This window comes from Oncorhynchus kisutch, linkage group LG8 (genome assembly GCF_002021735.2).
Source record: "Oncorhynchus kisutch isolate 150728-3 linkage group LG8, Okis_V2, whole genome shotgun sequence".
In the NCBI taxonomy this organism is placed as follows: domain Eukaryota; kingdom Metazoa; phylum Chordata; class Actinopteri; order Salmoniformes; family Salmonidae; genus Oncorhynchus; species Oncorhynchus kisutch.
In genome coordinates, this window is record NC_034181.2 from 65598432 (window position 1) to 65621823 (window position 23392).

Below are 23392 nucleotides of genomic sequence, written 5' to 3' on the forward strand. Positions count from 1 at the left end.
ATTGAAGTATTTTTTTGCCAGATCGTAATTGGGATGTCTAGTTGTATGTTTCTTTTGATGGTGTAGGCCATTCTTGCCTTATCTGTTAGATCATTCACTGCCTTGTGTACCTGTCATGTTGATGTTTAGGCTGAGGTGGGTATAGTTCTTGTGTGCTCTAGGGCAACGGTGTCTAGATATAATTTATATTTGTTGTCCTGGTAACAGCAGCTTTTTTGGAACACCATTATTTTCTCTTTACTGAGATTCATTGGGCCCAAGTCTCACATAATCTGTACAGTAGACATTTGATTGCTGAGTCCAGAAGGGTGAGGCCGGATGCTGCAGACTGTTCCACTGCCCTCGCCAATTCATTGATATACTGTACACAGATTGTACAAAACATTTCCATGACAGATTGACCAGGTGAATCCAGGTAAAGCTATGATCGCTTATTGATGTCCCTTCTTAAATCCTCTCCAATCAGTGTATATGAAGGGCAGGAGAGAGGCCAAAGAAGGATTTTTAAGCCTGAGACAATTAAGACATCGACTGTATGTGCCATACATAGGGTAAATGGGAAAGACAAAATATTTAAGTGCCTTTGAAAGGGATATGGTAGTAAGTTCCAGGCGCACGAGGTTTGAGTCTGTCAAGAACTGCAACTTAGCTTTCTGTTGAAGTTTAAAAGTAATAACACTCCTCAACATTTTATGTGACATATTTTGATTGGCTTCAAGGTCCTGTCTACATGTCATACGACAGGCTGTCTGCTGCTGAAAATAAAATATTCTCATTGGGCAAAAATGTGACTTACTAAAACCCCTTTTTCAGGTACACGCTGAAGAAATTTCTGGCAACAATGGATATGTTGAACTGTTCTTCTGTGCCAAGAAACTGGATGATAAGGTAAGGGATTAGGGTCCTTCTCTTGATGGAAATGTCAATATAGTTCATGGGTGAATTTGTGCTTATTGATGGCTGTTGAACCTCTCTCCTGTGAATGTGATTTCAAGATCTCTTTTTGACATTATCAGTCATTAACCAGACAAAGATTTATACAACGAAGAGGATATGGATTTTCTACACTTATAAACACAACATTTATTTAGATCCATATGCTTTACACTGTATTTACTGGGTGACATGACATAAAGGCTTACAACATGCATTTCAGCATTTGTTCTATTAAGTCTGAATTGAACTTGGCTTTCTGTAAATACTGGTTCCCCGTTGAGACAAGACTTGTGAGAATGGTGTGTCATGGACCCTTGACAGATAGCCAAAGGAAGATGAGGGTGAGATCAGTGTGAGGTTTGCTTAGTTCAGTGTGTGTGTGTTTTTGTGTTGGTGTGTGTGTGTAAAGGGTGTTACCGTGTGGTTCTCTGTTTGCAAATAGCCCCTCCACACAAAGCATCCCACAATCGACCACAGGCCCTGAAGCTCGGCAGGTGTCTGTTCTTCCTACAGCAGCAACAAGCCGTACCCGAACGCCTCTGCACTTATCCTCTCTCTCCTCGTCTCTCAACTAATATCTCTGCCTTTCTCCTTCTCTTCCTCCTTTACTCAGCATATCTCTCAGGGTCTTCCTCCTTTTCTCTGCATATCTCTCAGGGTCTTCCTCCTTTTCTCACAATATCTCTCAGGGTCTTCCTCCTTTTCTCACAATATCTCTCAGGGTCTTCCTCCTTTTCTCTGCATATCTCTCAGGGTCTTCCGCCCTCTCTCTTTCTGTGCCTCAAGCAAAAACATACTCTTAGTGATTATCTGCAAAAAACATTTTTTCTCTCTCTTTTCCTACCATTCCATTTTTGTCTGCCATTCATGAATTTATGCATTTCAAGTATCCTGGCTCTGAAAGGCTGCCTTGCAATATCCAAAGGACATGATCGACCTGTCCTTTTCAACTCTAAATTCCTGCGCCCTAACACAAGATGAAGAAATCAATCCAACATGGGGCTCTCTGTGCAAAGACAGCACAGACAGCAGTAATTTTTCAATAAATGGCTTGACAGAGAAAAGCTATGTAAAATGCATGGTGAGCTCAGAACGAGAGAGTTTGTTGTCGGTAGAGCATTTAGGAGGGTTACGAAAGATATTTGGCAACAGATTTCGGGAGCTGGAGCACTGAGGCACCTACAGTAGAGCTGGCACACCCACACAAGCCTCAAGGCAGAAGGTTCATATCTCAGTCAACAAGACTGGAATAACTCTCTGACATCAATGATTATAGCAGAAATCTTCTTCCTGCCTCTCTATGCTCTCAGAATGCTACCAAGCAAAGGGTGCAATTTGCCTCTGACTCCAGCAGTGTTGGAGAAAGTTAACAGGGAGTGGAGGTAAAGTTAGGCTTAGTGTGTATTCATCAGAGCAGAGCCCAGGCTCCTTTAATGTATTTATTAGAGTTAGCAATCCAATAGAAAAAGGGTCACGATGAGCAATTCCATGTGGAAATAAAAACAGGTTTCAAATTGCACTGTTTGTGATTTAGACACAAGCAATATTGCTAATGGAAACTCATCAATGGTGGTATGGTGGCTTTAAAACGTTCTTTCTTTTGCTTATTGACATAATTACATTTCAGTTGCCCAACCCTGTCAGCGAACTACTTTAACTATACGCTCTTAGAAAAAGGGTTCCAAAAAGTTTATTTTTGGTTTCATGTAGAACCCTCTGTGTAAAAGGTTCTACATGGAACCCTAAACAGTTCTACTTGGAACCAGAAAGAGAGCAGGAGATGGAAAGTGGGAGAGAGGGGGGTGGGAACAGAGAGAGAGAGACGTGGGGGGGATGGTCACATCCTCAGGCAGATTAATTGCCAGGCTCCTATCTTTGTATGGAATCTCTCCGTTCAAATGACTTTGAGGATCCCATTACACTGAGAAATATTACTCTAATAGACTATGCACATGATCTATACCACACAGGCTATAAATACTTCCTGCTTCACAATGGTGATCAGCTGTGATGAGGCACTTTAATATTGTAGTTGATTTACCAGCACAATGGGTGACGGCTCTGACAAAGTACCTTTTCAAAGGTTTGGATTTACATGTCTTGAATGTTTAACCGTTTGTTTTTAAAAGTACTTGAAAATATATATACTGTATATAATTGTAGATGACTTGCTGTGACAACCACAGTATGAGCAACATGGATCAGGCAATGAAATATCCCCCATTTATTTATAATACTGTAATGCTGCCTGAAACGCTATCCAAGGTACTGAACAAACTGCTGGAGGGAATTATGAAACTTTAACATTATGGAACTCAGTAGACCATGCTGGTCAAAGGTAACTTAATTAATGGTGCTGATTATATAATTGGTGAGAGCTGTTATTGCTGGACAGGGATTAAATGTTGACAGACAAATGCACTTATAATGCACGTCAGTCCACAGTGACGCCACTGGCAAGAGGTTGCCGTGACAACGAGATGGGGGGGCTACCTCCTTCTTTCCTCCCTGGCTGTCCCTGTGGAGCTGTATCAGGCTAATGCAGCGAGAAACGGGGACATTAAATATCTTGTTTTGTGCCCCCCGCTCACTCTCACACTTTCTTTCTCCCTCCATTCCTTTCTCTAACACTCTCATACACTACACAATGTACAGAAATACTGTCTGTTGAGCCCTAAACAATCAATTGACCCAAACAAGCTGTAGTTGCTCTCAGCCTTACCTTGAGACTCTATGTCAAATGACACTTTCACACCCTTTTCCTGATTTGGTTTGTTACAGCAGTGAACAAAACAACACATGCACAGGCAGGGGATAAGCTGTGTCAAATTGAGCACCAGGAGGACCAAGCTAACATGTTAACATCTGTGTGTGTGTGATTTCACTTGTTTGTTATTTGATTGTTTGAGATAAATGACTGTACATTAATGGCTCAACTAGAATTAGTGTATTATGTTTGATTGGTTTGTATATTTGGCAGGATCTTTTCAGTAAGTCAGACCCCTTTTTGGAAATATATCGAATCAACGATGATGGGACGGAACAGCTCGTTCACAGAACTGAGGTAATAGACACATTCATTCCTTCTCTCTGTATCTACCTCTCCTTCTCCATGTGTGGTGAAAGTTACTCATGTCTAATGTACTCTTGCAGGTAATCAAAAACAACCTGAACCCCGTGTGGGAGCCCTTTAAAGTGTCTCTCATCTCTCTGTGTAGCTGTGATGAGGACAGGAAGCTCAAGGTAAGAAACACAGGAAGTCATAGTGTGATGGTTTAACATTGCTGCTGTTGTATTTATTGATGAATGAATGAATGGAACTGGTGAATGAAGAAACTTACTGGTGAACGAACAGTCAATATCAGAGGGTTCTGTCTGTCACTGTCTGGTTGTGTCACAGTGCCTAGTCTGGGATTACGACTCCAGAGGAAAACACGACTTCATCGGAGAGTTTTATGCCACCTTCAGAGAAATGCAGAAAATTGGCGGTGGAAGCAAGGTCAGTCGAACGGAGAGAGAGTGCTGTCAGTCACTGTTGAAAGTTTGATGTGTGTCACTGATGTCCCACTTGTGACAGACAGAAATGGATGAAAGAAATGTCACGCTGCGGTTCTATGTTCTGCAAGTCATACCGCAGAAGTCATAACTCATTACTATGTTTCTGTATGTATTGTCTACCTCTTGTGTTAAAGGTCACATGGGATTGCATGAATCCAAAGTACAAACTGAAGAAAAAGAACTACAAGAACTCTGGGGTGGTCATCCTCAGTGATCTCAAGGTTAGAGCCAACCGTTACAGCTCCTGCTCAGCAACTCTCCACTATCGAATACATCGAGAATCATCCCCATCTCTGTGCTATTCGGTTGTACTCTCTCACAACATGTACACATAGTGCTAATTAATGAATATTGCTCATTTTAGAAATGCGATCATCCTCAGTCTACTGTCCACCCCCGCTACCCATTTCTGTAAATGACTACATCTGTGGGTGGCTGTCACCGTGCTTTCCCCCTATGTTTTCAGTTCGCAGGTCTTTTAAAAATGTTTAAAAAAAAAATTGGTATAGCTGTTGGTGTGTCTCAGGCCTATCATTTTGATTATTTCATTTGGATTAATTAGTGTACTGCGCCCCAGCTCATGTGATTGCTGCTGTGTCTCAGTTTGAATCCTCTGCCGCCCCCACTGGGTGTGTGATCTCTAACTGGCATGGAGAGAACACACTGCACATCACAGAGCTGCTGCCCTCAGACTAAATGAAAACATCACCATTCTCCATGTTCATATGCTTACTACATAATACTTGTTTTCTAAACAGTGCATAGCTACTGATATGTGGTTGAATAATAGTTTTAAAATACATACTTGTTCTTTTGTAAATGGACCAGCCATTGGTTAAAACTGGAATCCATCTAAAAACGTTGAGTACTCCACCAAGTCTGAACCCCCCAACCTCTGGGGTTTAGTTTAAAAGCTTCTTCTCTGTTCTGCAGCTTCACAGAGTGTATTCCTTCCTGGACTACATCATGGGAGGATGCCAAATCCACTTTACAGTAAGTTGAGTAGCCAATGCGTGCACTAGCATATTATCATCACTTAGCAGCATGGTACAATGCTATGCTAACCTTCAAAGGTGTACAATCCACTGACTGCCTACACATTCTACACATATTAATGGTTGCTTGCCTTTGTTAAGGTATTGGAATAGACAATAAGCCTAGTATTCTAACCTGCCTGTGAAATTTAAACCAGTGTTCCATTTCCAGGCTAAGTGCTGTCATCAAGGCCAGTGTTTTGATTAAATGCTACATTCTCTAAGTGTGAAACATTACATTCTGCATTCTTTAACTAATGGAACATTACCTTGCTGACTGGCATTTTCCGGTGTGTCCGGATGCTTTTCTAACTGAAGACTAGCTCCTTAGAAGGATAACTGAGGCAATAATGAATATTCATTTAGGGGGAACTGCTATGTTAGGAGCACTGCTTCATTGTTGCATAGACAGCCTTAGGTATCACTTTCCACAGATGAAGAACACTATAGAAGTCCTTTGACAATGCACTAATGATTCAAACAAAAATACCTGCAGAATATTTGTATGATCATTTCCCTTGTTGAGAAGCTCTGCAGTTCTCCCTGTGCTCGTATCTTTAACACTGCTGACGTCAAAGAAGTGAAATATCTCTGTCCTTGGCTGCTCCTTCTTACATGCCCTCAACGCATCCTGCACATATGTTGGTCGTATAAATTGCGCTGAGAACATCTGCGCAATGACTGGACATAAAAAATCGAAATTTAACAGACGGCTTCAGCAATGTTCATTTACATATTTTAGATATTTTTTCACCATATATTAAACAGATTAATTTGCGTAAGCAGTTATGCTTGAGGACATGATTGCGATGATATTACAGTATTTAAGGCTATGAGGCTGCTCCCGGGTTGAAAAGTCAAGTCACTCAAAGACGCAGGCTCCAGACACTTACACAATGGAAGTCAGTTGATTTGTCATAATCGTCCTCTATAGGAACACCAGTTTAACAGAGCACTGTACAGAATAGCCTGCTTCAACACAGGTAGACTCTAGGTCTAGTGTTTTATGGTGTTTGGTTTGTTTACAGTCTTCTATGAATCTGTCATTGCTCTAGGTGGCCATTGACTTCACAGCCTCCAACGGAGACCCACGGAACAGCTGCTCCCTACACTACATCAACCCGTACCAGCCCAATGAGTATCTGAAGGCTTTGATAGCAGTGGGGGAGATCTGTCAGGATTATGACAGGTTAGTCAGCACCATGCCTCTCTGCCCAGCCTCTCATCCTGATCTCTATCTGTGGGGCTGCTCTCTGTACGTCTATCAATGGGAAATTTAACTTTTTACATTCCATTCAGTAGATGTCTCATAATGTACCGAGCCAGTGGTTCTACTTCATCTAATTCCCAGCTATGAGGAGATAATGGAAATCGTGGAATGCTGAAATAGAACAGAATTCTGAGGATTCTTTCAACTACTCACTGAAGCATGAGTTGGAAAATGAGTGACAGAGTTAAACAATGATAAGGCCTCGATTCAATCAGATCCAGTGATAACTCACATTGTTTGGGCGGTGTTGAAGGTGTAACTGTGTTATGAGTCTGCAAATCGGTGAGTGGCTGTTCTTGTGTGTTTAAAAATCACTCCCTTCCTATTATCACTACCGCGTTAGATCAAAACTGCGATAGAAAGTGTGCATGTTTTCATGTTCATTTGGATGGGGATAGGCTATCAGTCTAATCGAGGTGTAGACAACATAACATCACACGTTCGAGTGTCTGAAATTGTAATGCGACTGCATGAACTTCTTACACGGCTGCATGGGATTTGTCGGATATAAAGTTGGGTGTGGTTTTGCTGCATCCAATGGCAGTGTCTGAAATAAGGTAAGGCAAGGAACTGCTTGTGGATTTGACACCACCAAAGCAATCTAACACAGTCAGCCACTTGATGTCATACATTTCCTCCATGTAATCTAAGACTTTTGCCAGATAATACGAAACTGCAACAATTTTTTATTTTTTTATTCATGCGTTAAAATTACTAAGGTCCACCTGCAATTCTCATGCCCACTGCCATCACTTTCATTAAGTCCTTATATTTCCACCTTACTAGGAGGAAATTAGAGCAAACAAATTGCTTTACACAGACATTGGCAATGCATGAGGAGGCCCTGGGGAAATCTCAGAGGAAGTTGCTTGGAGGCAGAATCAGCGTTTGAGTTGAGGCTGGTCTGCTTAGTTACTGCTGCCGCTGCCGTTTCTGCTGCCGTTGTTGGAATGTGCACAAAGTGAGATGGTTCCAAATGCAGTAGACAGCAGGTCTTGTTCCATCCGTGGCGGCGGGTGCAGAGGATAGGACACCCATCCTGGTGTAGTGGCACAGCAGGATTAGCAGAGTCAGGGAGGGACAGCAGCTGGATGGGCAGAGGAGAGGCAGCAGCAGAGCCATGGAGAGATGGCAGAAGGATGCACAGGGCTCTCAAGGGTTTGGGGAGATAATGGTTTCAATGGCTGGGGGTATTATAATGTGTGTGTGTGTGGTCACATTACTCTCTGTATACAGTATTTGTTAAGGATATGTAATTGACTGGTATTATAGTTACACTTCTAATTTCTAAATGACTAATTCAATATTTATTCCATATACACCAGAGTTATCGGGGGCAGTCTTGTCAGACACTGGTTAATTAGTAACAAATTATTTAGAATTTGGTCTCTTGTCTGTCGGCACAGAGCCAAATGAGGATTTACACTGAGTCATGACAGTGTTGGCTCCTCCTGTTGAATGTGTGGAGAACGTTGGCTGCCTAATTAATAAAGTACAAGAGATGACTCTAGAACAGCAGAAGACCTGTTGGAGAGACACAGACTCTAGCTACCTGGAAAAGAGATGTGTAGGTAGCTAACTCAGTTTGGTGTTGGGTGTCACAAACATGCCTTTAAGTGTTGCGCCTACGTTACATATTGTGGGTTATCTCCTCCCACGTCAGGCTGTTATTCAGGTGCACAACGTGGGCATGCAGGCCTCTTGTGGGGAACATCAGGTGATGTGTGATCACATTTACAGAGTAGGAGCTGGATTAGGAGCCAGGCACCTTTTGCTCTGTGTGGGAAGTGGCTGGTTCTCCTACTGAGAGGGGAACGGGGCTCAGTGAAGACACCCGCCTGCAAGATCCGCTCTCACACCATGTCACGTGGAAGTGAGAAAGAGGTGCCACCACGGAGCCCACATGTTTGTGCCGTCCTCATTAACAGGCCTGGGAACAACATCACATCTGGCTCTCCCACTCTCCTTACTGGTGTCATGTTGAAATATAGCTGTCTACCGGGGTGGTAATCCTCCAGAGCATAGCAGTCTCTACTTGAGACTTATCACTTAATGCAGACACGTGCTGCTGAAGAAAACACTTGAGGCAGACTACTCCACACACACTGAACCAACCTGTAGGTTGTAATGTTTAATCCAGGCTCAATTGGAAAAAGGATCCTAAAACGTTGAGCACAATCAAAGAGAATATGTATACCACTACACAGAAAGGCCACTACCCAGAGAATGTCTACTTTATCTGAGAAAACCATAGTCAGACTTGAAAGCCTGTTTCTTTCACTCTGTCTGTGCTCGGTACTTGTGGCACCTCTACATTTTCTCAAACACCAGGTTCTATTCCCACAAAGTATTACACTGACGGATAGAACAGAGAAGTGCCAAGCATCAGAACTAAGTAGCAGTAGCTCCAGTGGAAGTATTTGTACAGCCTCTTCTCTTGATACTTCAGGAGCTATGGAACATGTGAACATGTGAACATGTGACGATAAATCGCTGAGGCAACTTTTGAGAAGCTGTTTCAGGTCCATCTCGCCGTCATTGTAATGAGCTTTCTGTTTGGACAAAACACAGCAGACTAGATGGAATAGAAAGATACAAGAACAGCAGTATGTCAAAGATGGCTATTCAAGGCAGAGATATCAGACATGAGTGGTTTGAATTGTATTATAGAACTTGAAACTGGCTTTGCCACCGCCGAGCAGAGAGAATGTTGTAGGCTCATTTCTCATTCGCCCATTGTGATCTCCCTTGCATTACATACAATAATTAACAAAACTACCCGCCCAACCTGACCCTGCATGCAGTTTAGTCACTCATTTGTCATGATTTGCTGTCAGAGAAAATGTGTTTTTGGCGCGTTGTGTTGCAGCCAATTTTGTTCTCGTACACCTCCATAGCTCCTGCAGGTTATTCCTGTCCTTTCTCCTGGATAGCTCTGTCATGTGGGATTCATTTAAAGCAGGATTAGCCATTTACAGAATCTGCTTAAATCTCCCGATGGAGGGTGGTGGGAGAGAGAAGGTCCACTTTCCCCTCTTTCTTCATCTGAGGATTAAGGAGTTGAGGATTTAAGGAGATTAAGGACCAAAGTGTTGATGGAGGGAACAAAGAGAGCATTTCAATAACTCAACTGGGGGCAGAGAGAGAAATCACGTCTGCTGCTTTCCTTCATTGATCCTAGCTGTTTTACCAGCTCTCTTTTCCCTGGGTTGATAGAGAGATGGGGCCTTGAGATTCTGTTCTTAGAGGGATGTGTGAGCATCTTCCTCTAGTGGACAGAACGGAGTCTGTGTCAAAATCAAATTGTATTTGTCACATACACATTGTTAGCAGATATTAATGCGAGTGTAGTGAAATGCTTGTCCTTCTAGTTCCGATAGTGCAGCATTATCTAACAGTTTCCCAACAATGACCTAATACACACAAATCTAAAGGGGTGAATGAGAATATGTAAATGTATAGATGAGTGATAGCCGAGCAACATAGGCCAGGTACAATAGGTGGTATAAAATACAGTATATACATATGATATGAGTAATGTAAGATATGTTAACATTATTAATGTGGCATTGTTTAATGTGACTAGTGATCCATTTATTAAAGTGGCCAGTGATTGGGTCTCAATGTTGCAGCCTCTCTGAGTTAGTGATTGCTGTTTAGCGGTCTGATTGTCTTGAGATAGAATGAAAAACAGCTTCTCTCGGTCCCAGCTTTGATGCACCTGTACTGACCTCGCCTTCTGGATGGTAGTGGTGGGAACAGGTGGTTGATGTCCTTGATGATCTTTTTGGCTTTTCTGTGACATCGGGTCATGGAGGGCAGGTAGTTTGCCCCCGATGATGCGTTGTGCCGACCGCACCACCCTCTGGAGAGCCTTGTGGTTGAGGGCAGAGCAGTTTGCCGTACCAGGCTGTGATACAGCCCGACAGGATGCTCTCAATTGTGCATCTGTAAAAGTTAGTCAGGGTTTTGGGTGACAAGCCACATTTCTTCAGCCTCCTGAGGTTGAAGAGGCGTTGTTGCGTCTTCACCACACTGTCTGTGTGGGTGGACCACTTCAGTTTGTCTGTGATGTGCACGCCGAGGAACTTTAAACTTTCCACCTTCTCCACTGCTGTCCCTACAATGTGGATAGGGGGCTGCTCCCTCTGCTGTTTCCTGAAGTCCATGATCATCTCCTTTGTTTTGTTGATGTTGAGTGAGATGTTGTTTTCCTGACACCACACTCCGAGGGCCCTCACCTCCTCCCTGTAAACCACTAAACAGAAAATACTCACCCACAACTCAAAATGGGAAAACAGGCTACATAAGTATGGTTCTCAATCAGTGACAACGATTGCCAGCTGCCTCTGATTGGGAACCATACCACGCCAAACACATAGAGATAGAAAACATAGAATGCCCACCCCGACTCATGCCCTGACCAAACTAAAATAGAGACATAAGAAAGGAACTAAGGTCAGGACGTGACAATTACTATGTTTAGCACAGAGATGATCCTTCTTAATTCCAAAGGGTAGATGATGAGACAAGAATGGTTTTATCATCTGTTTTGCCATTACTTTGCCTTTAATGTGCTGGAGAACGTATCAATCAACAAGCGAATTAAAGTTCAGAGGAAAGGGAAAGCGTTAGTTGTCTCTAATGAGGGCTTACAGGCAAATCTTCAATTGAATGCTTATTACTTCCTGCTTTAGTGTTCCCAGCCCAAGTCATCACTCTCGCCCCTTCCTGCTGCAGTAAATAAATTAAAACAGCTCCTTTCAAATGCCGATGGATGAAACCAAGATGTTATTATGGAGATGTTCATTCAGATTGCCACGGTGCTCGAGAATCCACTTTTTTTCTGCATGAAAAATGTCCTGATAGCAGAGACAAAATCATGCATTTAGGCAGTATTACTAATGTGATGGAAAAGAAGCTAACACAGCCCAGCACACATGTTCACAGTGCCATGGATTGGAGAGTGATAGATACAGCTCTCCTTCTCTGAGGGAATATGTGTGTCTCACTAATCATTCCATCTCACATTTGAATAATTTCTTAAACCCTCTCTTTTTGCCGTTGCATTATGAGGACTCCTGATTTGTCTCTTGTCTCGGCTCGCATACTGCTCAGTGAGCCCCACAGCATACCATGTGATCAGATCTACTGTATGTCTAGTGGTATTTCCCAGCAGGCATTGCTTCTGTCCTACTGTGTCTTACACTCTCATTCTCCCCCACAGTTTCATTCAGTTTCACTTTCATTCCTCTAGTGCAGTGCTCTCCTGCCCTCCTGACAAAGAGTAATGCATTCAATATGGCAGAGCATATAGTAGTACTACATCAGCTCATCATATTAGAATGATACCGATAATGATGTGGGGAATATAGCAATTGCGACGGCACAATAAACACTTGGTGGCGGAGAGTAACATAATCTCACCCCATAGGTGCAAACTGACAGCTGTAACACAGACGCAATTCTTAAATTGTCATTTGAGTGTCCTAACTGATTGAATTGTAAACAAGACTTAAAAGGAGGGATTTGCAGTGTAGTTTTTCCTGTGTGGAAGAGATAAATTACAATAATGTTCTCGACAAGTATCTTCCATTTTATCAGTGACAGTGTGTTCTCTATTGTGACAGTGACAACAGTATTATTGTATGATTGATTTACTCTACTTTACATTTTAGTGACAAAAGATTTTCCGCCTTGGGATTTGGTGCCAGAATTCCACCCAATTACGAGGTGAGTATTATCTTGTTTAGTTGTTATAATCTTTCCCCAACTGCTTATTTTCCATATCCTCTTGGTATTTTCCCATGCCTTAAGTCTATATTGAATGGCTGATTGCCCTATTTCCTGACACCATTCGTCACTGTCAATGTCTCACATTTCAAATTCATAATTGAGTAGTATTTTTATTCACAAGCCCCTGCTCTGGAAATACCTGTCCCTGAGAAAATAACATGCTCTGAGGAAATTAAAATAATGGCAAGTAGGCAGTGTGGCGCAAGGCTCCTTGGTGTTGATGGCCACTTGTCAGAAGGTTTCAGGAGCGAGAGAGGGGCGTTGTTTTAGCAGATTTGCCATGGAGAACAGCAACTCCACTGTTGTTTTAACTAGCACCCTGGGGAGAGGGTTTGAAGTGCCGCACGCGCGCACACATACGCACACACACCGCTTTCAGACACAGACTGCTTCCAGAGATAGAGAATCACATTACAGGCACACTGAATTACTGGCAGGTCAACAGACAGAGAAAAGAGAAAAGAAGGCTATCAGGATCTGCTTCTGTTCTGTGCATTGGCTTTTAAATAGACTTGACCACTGTAAGTTCTGTAATTATGGCTTAATGGCATCTGTCTTGTCAAAGGTACATACACTGGACCTAAAAGACTGTTGTTTTGATTGGATAGAAAAATGCCACATCTGATCTATTTCTGTACCCCAGGCTGCTAAAATGCTTCAAAACCAAATCAGTAAATTCAGCAATAGTTCAAGAGCCCAAAGCTGTTGTATTTACCCAAAATAGTAAACGCTTTCAAAAGGCTGTGTGGCTGTGGCTTTGTTCAATAAGATAACTGGACCACTTAATATCAGGAACATGATTATTCTCTTACTCAAAGTAAGCTTTATGTGGACTTATGGTCCTATATTTTCATTTATTCCAAAGCTACTTCAGACATTCAAAAGATTGTACAATGTGGACTGAAATAAATGAGTGTCCTTTAAGACCCCATTTGTATTTAAATTGAGGCATAGGGATTTTGTGTCTACACTAATTTCCAGTACAACCATGTCTGACTTTTTAAAATTTCCCAACAAACAGGTGTCCCATGACTTTGCCATAAATTTCAACCCAGAGGACGATGAATGTGAAGGTAAGAGAGATGAAGCCTCCTCTGGGTACCTTATACTTCTTAACATCTCCGCAGCTCTGCCCAACCCTCCATCAATCTCTACCACTGACATTTTACAAAGAAAAATTTGCATAGAAGATAACATGTGGAGTTTGAGTGCTTTTCCCGCTCTCAGAACCCATCTTTAATGGACACAGATCCCTAGAAATTCACATTTCCAGTAATACTTTGATCCTTAGTTATTTTACTCCAGCCCACCTGTCTCTCTCCCTTCTTCCCTCCGTCCCTCAATGTGCTACTTCAAGGTGTGTACCCACAGTAGAACGTGTGTGTGTGTGTGTGTGTGTGTGTGTGTTCAGAGATTCAGGGGGTCGTGGAGGCCTACCAGAACTGCCTGCCTAAGATCCAGCTGTATGGCCCCACCAACGTCTCTCCCATCATCAGCAGGATAGCCAAGCTGTCAGCAGGAGAGGAGACCATCAAAGATGCCTCAGTAAGTGTCCCTTTACTGCTGTAATGGAGTGATGTACAGTGCAGGCCTGCATGATATGGAGAAAAATGCAAATATCCATAACTGATATCCCACCCATTGAATCTCCATGGATGAGCTGTCTCAGGCTCAGCTCAGCTTTTACCCAATTAATACCAGTCAGCCAAGACAGACCATGTAGGTGTATGATTGAGTGTAGAAATGAAAAACATAATAGTGATGTCATTCACTATTAAATGTTTTTGTCTAATTAAGTGATTATGTCTCTAGAAGCCGGTGTTTGGAGGAAATTGGCACAGTTGTTGTTAGTCTCAGGCCGGCAAACCATGCCAATATATCCTCCAAACACCGTATTTGAGGGAATTATCACTTTTATACAACGGATACCAACTAAATAAAAGAATGATTGACATATTTCCATTAAAAATGTTATTTAGATACATTTATTCATACTACTTCCACAAGATATTGTCCAAATCGTCAAATCTAGGATTGCTGCCCAAGCCGGCTGGCTCGTTTACTGGAGACACGACCCAGTTAAGTCTTTTTATTCTATATCTATGGACCTTTGTTCTAAATGTTCCGTTGTCATGCTGGTTGGCAACGTTCTTATACCCTTATCTTTAGCTAGCCAACTTGGGCTAACACATCAAACAGTGCAGACAGAATAACAGAAAAGTAGCTGCATTTGTGTTTGTTTAAACTGTTTTCTAGTAACAGTTATTTGGATACATCCATAACAATGAGCTAATGATGAGCTATTTCGCCTGGCGTAGAACATTTGCTCTCTCACCAGTAAAACTGTTTGGAGGAGCTAGCCAATGACACAGCTAACACAATTACTTCAAACTGAAGCTGGAAAGACCGCAAACTAGCTGCATTTTGTTTAGTTTGACCTGTTTTTCTATGGACATTTGTTTGTATATATATATCCATAAAAACGATGCTAATTTATGATTTCAACTGGCTGAGAAAAGCTGCCTGTCTGTCTCATCCTGACTCCCGAGTCCCGACACGTTGATTACAATCAAACAGCTGGAGATCGAATTTCAATATTGAAACAACGTTACACATATCAAAGAGACTGACAGCAAGGTTTATACAAATCTCTGCTGTTGAAAACCAAATACTAGTCTAAAAGAAATCGGAGATCAAGTTTATAAATTGTCTGATTGGGCTGATGAGACAGTGTATTGCGCAGTGAGATGGAACAGTAAATATGCATTTCGTAGCCTTAGCCGGTGCTAACTTGTGGAATAGACACTGTCTGGAACACGGTTTTAACCAATCAGCATCCAGGATTAGACCAACCAATAATTCATTGAGGTTCTGCATAAGAACCTTTTAAAATCTCTCAATGAAACGCGGCACGTATTGAGTTAACAAGAATGCCCAAGGCCTTTAATATCAATGTGTTCCTACATTAGTTTGCCCTCAGGCTATTCCCATTACATTTGAAACACTTTTCCATCATTCTGGCCATTTCTTCTGCTTTGTCCTTGTACTGATCTTCATTTATTATTCAATCATCCCTTCTTCTGATCAGTAAATGAGACCAAAGGATCAATGCAAAGAGAATTCAGGACATGAGTTAACTGTAGCCGGGGCAATTGAATCCCTAGGGACTCATGGGACATCTGAGAGGAGAATACACTCATAGACCTCATATGTAAAATCCATTGGCAAATGTAGAATACATGTAGATGTTGAGGATTTTCTCATTCATATTGATATCCTGCAGGGAAAGAGAGAGGTGTTGATGGGACTAGAGATGAATACATTATGACTTTCTCAGTGTTTCTCAGTGGGAGCAGTCAGATTTCAGAGGATAACGTGTTACACACAGAGAAGCCAAGGGCACTAAAGTGTGTTGTGACAAAAGGTCAACACGCAACCGCAACTCTCTCCTCTCTCCTCTCTCCTCCAGCGTTACCACATCCTACTGATCCTCACGGACGGCGTGGTGACAGACATGGCAGACACACGCGAGGCCATCGTGCGTGCCTCCTACCAGCCCCTGTCCATCATTATCGTTGGCGTGGGCAATGCAGACTTCACAGACATGCAGATCCTGGACGGGGATGACGGGGTGCTGCGCTCACCCAAAGGAGAGCCCGTCCTCCGAGACATTGTGCAGTTTGTGCCCTTCAGAGACTTCAAAACGGTCAGTATTGCCCTCCTTCCCTTCCGTTGTCTACACCTCAAACTTCCAACCAAGCCAAAAGAACAGAGGTGTGGGTCTCAAAAGATCTCAGAAACTGCACTACTTTTTATAATAGCGATGCTGGCGGCCATTAAGTCTCCCAGTGTGACCTCCAAAGGGGGGGTAATAGCATTACCCTCCAATGGGGCTTTGAATCCATGCTAACAGCCAGGAAGCCTCTCATTTGCTGGCCTTGCCAGTGCTACAGATGGAGGAGCTTCAGAAAACCCTCCTAAGAAAAATACATGTTGTCACCAGGAAAGAAAATCCATTAATTTCGAAAAGTAATGATGAAAAATGCAAAAATGCCTCCAAAAGCTTGATGCGATTTGTCTGTATGCTCCCCAAAGCTCTCTTTCATTTTGACCGCTGCTTAAACAACAGAAAACACAAATCACTCTTTCCATTCTTCCTTTGTTAGGTTAAAACACAATTTGCCCAGAGTTTCATTGGATTTAGGTGCCACTGAAAATTATTGCTTTCACCGTTTGGGGTCTTGTGCCAGAACTGTCCAGACTACAGCTGTGTTCTATTTTTCACAGGCCTCGCCCGCTGCCTTAGCCAAATGTGTCCTGGCGGAAGTGCCCAACCAAGTGGTGGAGTACTACAGTCACAAGGCCATCTGCCCCATGCCGCCCGTCCCATCATGTGACTCTCCCACCTCCCTTGCCAACACCCCTACAGAATCACTGCCAGCAGTGGGGACCACGGCCTGACCACATCTCAGTCCAGCAGAGAGAGCGAGAGAGAGGGTGCATATCGCTGCTCTGGACCAAGAACCATGGTCATTAATATTAGTGTTGTTATCATTCCTTTTTCATTCGTACAGCGTTCACACACAGACTAGAAACTGAAACCGAAACCTTTGGATTGTTTTCTCTCTCCGTTCGGATCATGTCCCTCTGCCTGGCTGTGCATCCATCTGCCTGTTCAGCATGATGCTGGAGCCTTCGTCCTCTTCCTCCTGTTTTGGGGATGCATGCAGGTGAATCCCTCCCAGAGTTGATCAACTATGGTCACATGCTCTCTGTCCCCTTCTACCCTGATATTGGCACCTCGGCCCTCAGTTGATTTTTCTATGACTTCTAAGGCTCTCCAAGGCGTCAGTCTGCTTCTCCTCTGTGTCCATTTTGCTCTGCTGTCTCTCTCTAAGTCTTACTGCCCATCACTGGTATTGTCGGAAGAGCCTGTCAACTGAAGGGAGGGGGGGATCTAAACATATCAAACCACATGAGTCGTTCAATTATCTGGAAAGAGATTTAGGTCAAATTAGATTTTACTATTCCAACACAATGCCTGCACAGAAAAGGTAGTCATATACAGTACCAGTCAAAAGTTTGGACACATCTACTCATTCAAGGGTTTTTCTTTATTTTTACTGTTTTCTACATTGTAGAATAATAGTGAAGACATCAAAACTACAAAATAACACATATGGAATCATGTAGTAATCAAAAAAGTGTTAAACAAATCAAAATATATTTTATATTCTTCAAAGTGGCCACCCTTTGCCTTGATGATAGCTTAGAACACACTTGGCATTCTCTCAACAAGCTTCATGAGGTAGTCACCTGGAATATATTTCAATTAACAGGTGTGCCTTGTTAATTTGTGGAATTTCTTTCCTTAATGAGCCAAAAAGTTGTGTTTTGAAAAGGTAGGGGTGGTATACAGGAGATATACTATTTGGTAAAAATTCATATTATTGCAAGAACAGCTCAAATAAGCAAAGAGAAACGACAGTCCATTACTTTAAGACATTATGGTCAGTCAATCCAGAAAACTGCAGTCGCAAAAACCATTGAATTAACAGCCCAAATAAATGCTTCACAGAGTTTGAGTAGCAGACATCTCAAAAACCACTGTTCAGAGGAGACTGCGTATATCAGGCCTTCATGGTCGAATTGCTGCGAAGAAACCACTACTAAAGGACACCAATAAGAAGAAACTTGCTTTGGCCAGGAAACACTAGCAATGGACATTAGACTGGTGGAAATCTGGCCTTTTGAGACTTGGTACCAACCACAGTGTCTTTGTGAGAAACAGAGTAGGTGAACGGATGATCTCTGCATATATGGTTCCCACCGTGAAGCATGGTGGAGGTGCTTTGTTGGTGATACTGTCAGTGATTCATTTAGAATTCAAGGCACACTTAACCAGCATGGTGACCACAGCATTCTGCAGCGATAAACCATCCCATCTGGTTTACGCTTAGTGGGACTGTCATTTGTTTTTCAACAGGACAATGACCCAAAACACACCTCCAGGCTGTGTACGGCTATTTGACAAAGGAGCCTGATGGAGCGCTGCATCAGATGGCCTGGCCTCCGCAATCACCCGACCTCAACCCAATTGAGATTGCGGTCCAACTCATCCCAAACAGAGTGAAGGAAAAGCGGCCAACAAGTGCTCAGCATATGTGGAAACTCCTTCAACACTGTTGGAAACGTATTGACAAGAGTGCAAAGCTTTCATCAAGGCAAAGGGTGGCTACTTTCTAAAATATATTTTTATAGAGAATATAGAGAAACCCTTGAATGAGTAGATGGGTCCAAACTTTTGACGGGTAACTGTACAAGCAAACCTGACATTTTGTAACATGACTCACACTAATATTACCTTACAGTACAACGTTTTAAAGCGTAGTGATTTATTACAGATTTAGCGATGTGACATAACATGTATTTATGTCAATCTCGGGTTTATAATAACCTTAAGCAGTCATTATGGCAGAGCATTCAAATAACATTTTACAGAAGTGTATACATGATAAATAAGTCAACAAATATAAACATATATACGTACAGTATAAATTAATGATAAAGATCTACATCAGATAAATCTGATATTTTTCAACTGTTACGCCCATTACCTCCATATGAAGCATACCTTAGGTCAGGTTGAAAAAAAGATCAATCCCTATCTGGAGCCTTAGCCAGTGACATCTCTTAACTGAATTAACGAGGAACATTTTAAATGGGGCTCTTCATGGTGTTTGTATCACAAGGCTGTATGATATTTTAGGTCTTAAAAAAAAATCTTATTCAAGGGAGATAACCTTGTGTCTCATTACTCATGTGAAAGACCTCACTGCACTGTCTGCTGAAGAAACGAAATACGGTGGAATGTATATGATTTATTTTGTTTGAAGAGTGCAAATGTCACAGGAGTACACTGACATTAATGAGAGAAGACCAGAGAGTGGGATCATGGCCTTGTATTCATATTGACTTGTTTGGATGAGATGCTGCTGACTTATGGTAAGCAGCTTTACATGCACATCCCTCCATGATGAATATGTACTGTAACAATTTATTCCCTCTAGGAACTATTTTGTTCTCTCTGTTGACACTTTGACTCGTTGATTGTATAAATCATGGGTAAGAAGTCTTGTACATAGTTCCATGAACTTCTTCTGATAAAAAATTCTACTGACGTAGTTTAGGTGCATCAGATATGATGCAAACAGGTATAAAGATTGCAAATGTTTTCTCATAATGGAGAAATACCATGAAAATCACAATCACAGTGATACCATGAAAATCTCTAGTAAAACTAGCCCTAATCCTCATCAGTACATTTCTCTGGACAGTAACAACCACATGCAGGCTGGATTTCGTTTGAACCCACCATAGATGGTCATTGGCCAATTAGCATAATATAGATCTCTAGATGTTGATGCCAGTCCGTGCCATTGCCTCTGTCCCATTTGTTGATGCTTCTTTGTAATTATCAAGTTCACTTTGGCTTCTCTCTCAATACTTGCATCTCTCCCAGATGGCCCATGTGCTCTTATGTACATAACTGTGGCTAAACTCCCCGGTACTCCTGTGTGCTGTGGTCTGAGTTCCTCTGAAGAACAGTGAGTGTGTATCTGCTACTAAGGACCATAAGCCTACTGCCTATTGATTCAGGACGCCCAGATCTGGAGTCCTACTTGATCAGCTGAATGTAAATAACCCTGGATGGACTCCACACTCTCCACACTTGGGGCTCTGCAATGTGATGTGTAGGATGGGGAAATTGATGTAGAACATTTGCCAATGTTCTGTTGGACTGAGTGCTGACGTCAATGGTAATATATTGAAGTACTTTAGATTTATTAATTCTTTGTTTGTTTTTGTTTGGATATCTACTATGTGTTTGAATATGATGACACCATTTCTCAAGGTGGCCTACTGGCATGGATTTATTCATCACATGAATGGATAACTCATTTTTAGGATTACTGTTGTGGAATGGCAGGAGACCTTATCTATCAGATCTATATTGAGAAATGTATGAATCATTGGCAAGATGATGGGGTACACTGTTACCGTTCCAGCCCCTTGGTCCTTATCTTTATTGCACAAACTAAAACGGTGTGCATTTTCATAGAATTGGCTTGTGTGCAGCTCAACATATGCGCACACTAAGACCATACATACATTACACACTCTGAGCAACAGCAAGTGATATCATGCTGACATGAATCAGTATTCCTGTTCCTGAGGGGGAACGGGATTTGAATACCATATGCTCAAGGCACAAGTATCAGCACCTTTCTGGTGTTTGTTTGCTGTGCTGTACTGTTGTTCCCACCCTGGACAACATGGCCCTGGACAACATGGCTCATTATGTAATGTTGCCCTCAGGCACAAGCCAAAGCACTCTCCATCAACTCAAATCATCCTTTGCTTAGTTCATTTTAAGAATAAACCCTTTAGACCAAATGCAGTTAGTGCAGGTATTGCTAACCCTGATGCATACTGTGTCTAGCGGTATTGATTTCAATGGTGGATGTCTCCTTTAAAATATTTATGCAGGGAGAATGACTGGTTTTAAATGAGCTCTGAAGAGTGCATACTCTGAGATATTTATTTTACATTCACCACTGACAAACATGGGCTTTAAACACTACTGTACTATGGGTGGAAGGTTAATACAGGCTAGTCTATTGCCCTGCTGTGTATTCCCTAAACCACTGGAGGATTTTGAGGTCATAGATATTTTAATTCTAAAAAGAGAATTCATCGCATGCTTACTTCTGTTGTTAAGATGTTGTACATTCCTTTGGAGTACGATATGCTGATAGGCAAGCCTGCATTTGCACAAACCTCTGTTCATGTTGTGGATGCTCTATTTATCTTGCATTTAGGCCAATAAATCCAGTCAACTGCATGATAGTGTCTGTGATGTCTCATCCTTGTAAAAAAAGTGGAAATATTTGTCTATATTCTTCCATGGTTTTTAAGTGAAAAACTAAATAAAGATTTAGTATTTATTGCCATTGATTTGATCATTCTTCTTCTCATTCGATTCAGGTTATTAGGTTGTGGGAATTTATGACGTACCTTTTGGAGGCAAGACAATATTGGATAATATGTTGCTACAATAGGAATTTCTCACATATTTCCATTACAGTGGCCCCTGTGAGCCCCACATCTGACTCAAAGCACTTACTGATGCCATTAAACCACCAGAGAGATGGAGTGACATCTCCTGTTTATTTTCTGGGACCTATAACATGTTTTTTGCCTTGTGGTTCAATTTAAATGGGAAAGAGGAATACAATTGAGAGAAGAATGCAGCAGTCTTTTGAGAGATGCAATCTCTGCTCTCGTATGATTTCCCCGGTGTGGCGTAAGCTTTAGACGGGATACTCCATGCACACGCTCACCGTGGCCGGGTCAGCGATGATGAGGCTGTATAGCGTCAGTACATGTAATGGGGGTGAAGACTGCTCCTTCAGACAGTTCCTTTCATTTAACGGCTATTGTGCGAGAGCGCTGCATAGCGGCTGTTTCCATGGTGACGGGGACTTGTGAGAATACCTATGTTCGGAGAAAAACAGAGGCGGGGGGGAGGGGGAGTGGTAGAGGGCTCGGTACGGAATAGAGTGAAGTTTTTCTTTAAATACTTATTTTTTAACAGAAGCCTTGACTGTGTTGTTCAGTGCCCTCACAAGGCCAGATAGAATCCACAAGCCACCCCAGCTGAGCTCTATGCTCGAGGCTAAAGCTTTGCTGGATAAAGATGCTTCTTCAAGTCTTACAGTAAAAACCCTGCTCCTTCCATCACATGGTTGTAAAGAAGTTTATTTTTAAACCTCACAACGGCAGGTCAAAGTGGTGGTAAAAGTATTGATAAAACATAATGTTGGGGTTGAAGTGATATCCTGGAAAACTGATATCCCACAATCCTGATGCTGCTCTGCCGACCATTCGAGAGGTATTGGATTCCTCCAGCAGGCCTGGCTGTAGGGAGGAGTGGTGTAAGTTGAGCAATTTTTTACATTCTGCATCACTCCATCAAGGGAAATATAATATTATTTCTAACAAATATCTAAATATATTTCAGGATCTTGTGTTCTTATACAGAAAGTAATACAGTGCATTCGGAAAGTATTCAGACCCCTTGATATATTCCACATTTGTTTTGTTACAGCCTTATTCTAAAATGGATTAAATTGTTGACTTGTTGGAAAGGTGGCATCCTATGACGGTGCCCTGTTGAAAGAGTGTATGGGGTAAGATGAGCCGTCTACCTAACAAACACTTTGTTCTTTTTTCTTTTACACTTTTAACATTACCTCATATCTCAGCGATAATGCCTTGCATTACACCTGGGAAGAAAACACATACATTTGCTCAACTTGCCATTGGCTCAACCATTGGCTCAACTTACACCAAGGTATACAATTTGACTATATTAGCCCAGACAGCTACAAGGATGCACTTTCATGCTAGGTTTAGGACCTCATATTGAAGCTTATAGAGACCCCACCTTATGTATAGAACAATCTTAAGATGATATATTTGGTTTAGATACAAGCATCATGAAACCTCTAAATAAATAAATTTGACTTGGTTAAAATCTTCTTTACCACTTTTCCATGTGATTCCTACCATCACAGACTCCATGAAATGGTGACCTCTTCCTAAATATCTGGTCAAATTATACATTTTGTGAATGGTTTCCTAGAAACAACGGTGGCTGAACTTACCCCTTTGGCTCAACTTACCCCACTCTCCCTTACTGTTTTCCTGTCTATATTAGCAAGGATAATGAGGC

The 23392-nt window shown here is 42.0% G+C and overlaps 1 protein-coding gene across 2 annotated transcripts in view; it reads left to right on the forward strand.

The window, feature by feature from the left end:
- Positions 1 to 21608, forward strand: part of cpne7 (copine VII) — a 43013-nt gene extending 21405 nt beyond the window's left edge. For both annotated transcript variants that reach the window (XM_020489055.2, XM_020489056.2), the window contains exons 5-16: positions 814 to 888; positions 3917 to 4000; positions 4090 to 4179; positions 4337 to 4435; positions 4629 to 4715; positions 5428 to 5487; positions 6584 to 6717; positions 12477 to 12531; positions 13616 to 13667; positions 14006 to 14139; positions 16064 to 16300; positions 16882 to 21608. In XM_020489055.2, the coding sequence (XP_020344644.1) occupies positions 814 to 888; positions 3917 to 4000; positions 4090 to 4179; positions 4337 to 4435; positions 4629 to 4715; positions 5428 to 5487; positions 6584 to 6717; positions 12477 to 12531; positions 13616 to 13667; positions 14006 to 14139; positions 16064 to 16300; positions 16882 to 17055 (1281 nt within the window). In that variant the 3' untranslated portion in view covers positions 17056 to 21608. The remainder of the gene's footprint in view (positions 1 to 813; positions 889 to 3916; positions 4001 to 4089; positions 4180 to 4336; positions 4436 to 4628; positions 4716 to 5427; positions 5488 to 6583; positions 6718 to 12476; positions 12532 to 13615; positions 13668 to 14005; positions 14140 to 16063; positions 16301 to 16881) is intronic.
- The last annotated feature ends 1784 nt before the right edge of the window (positions 21609 to 23392 follow it).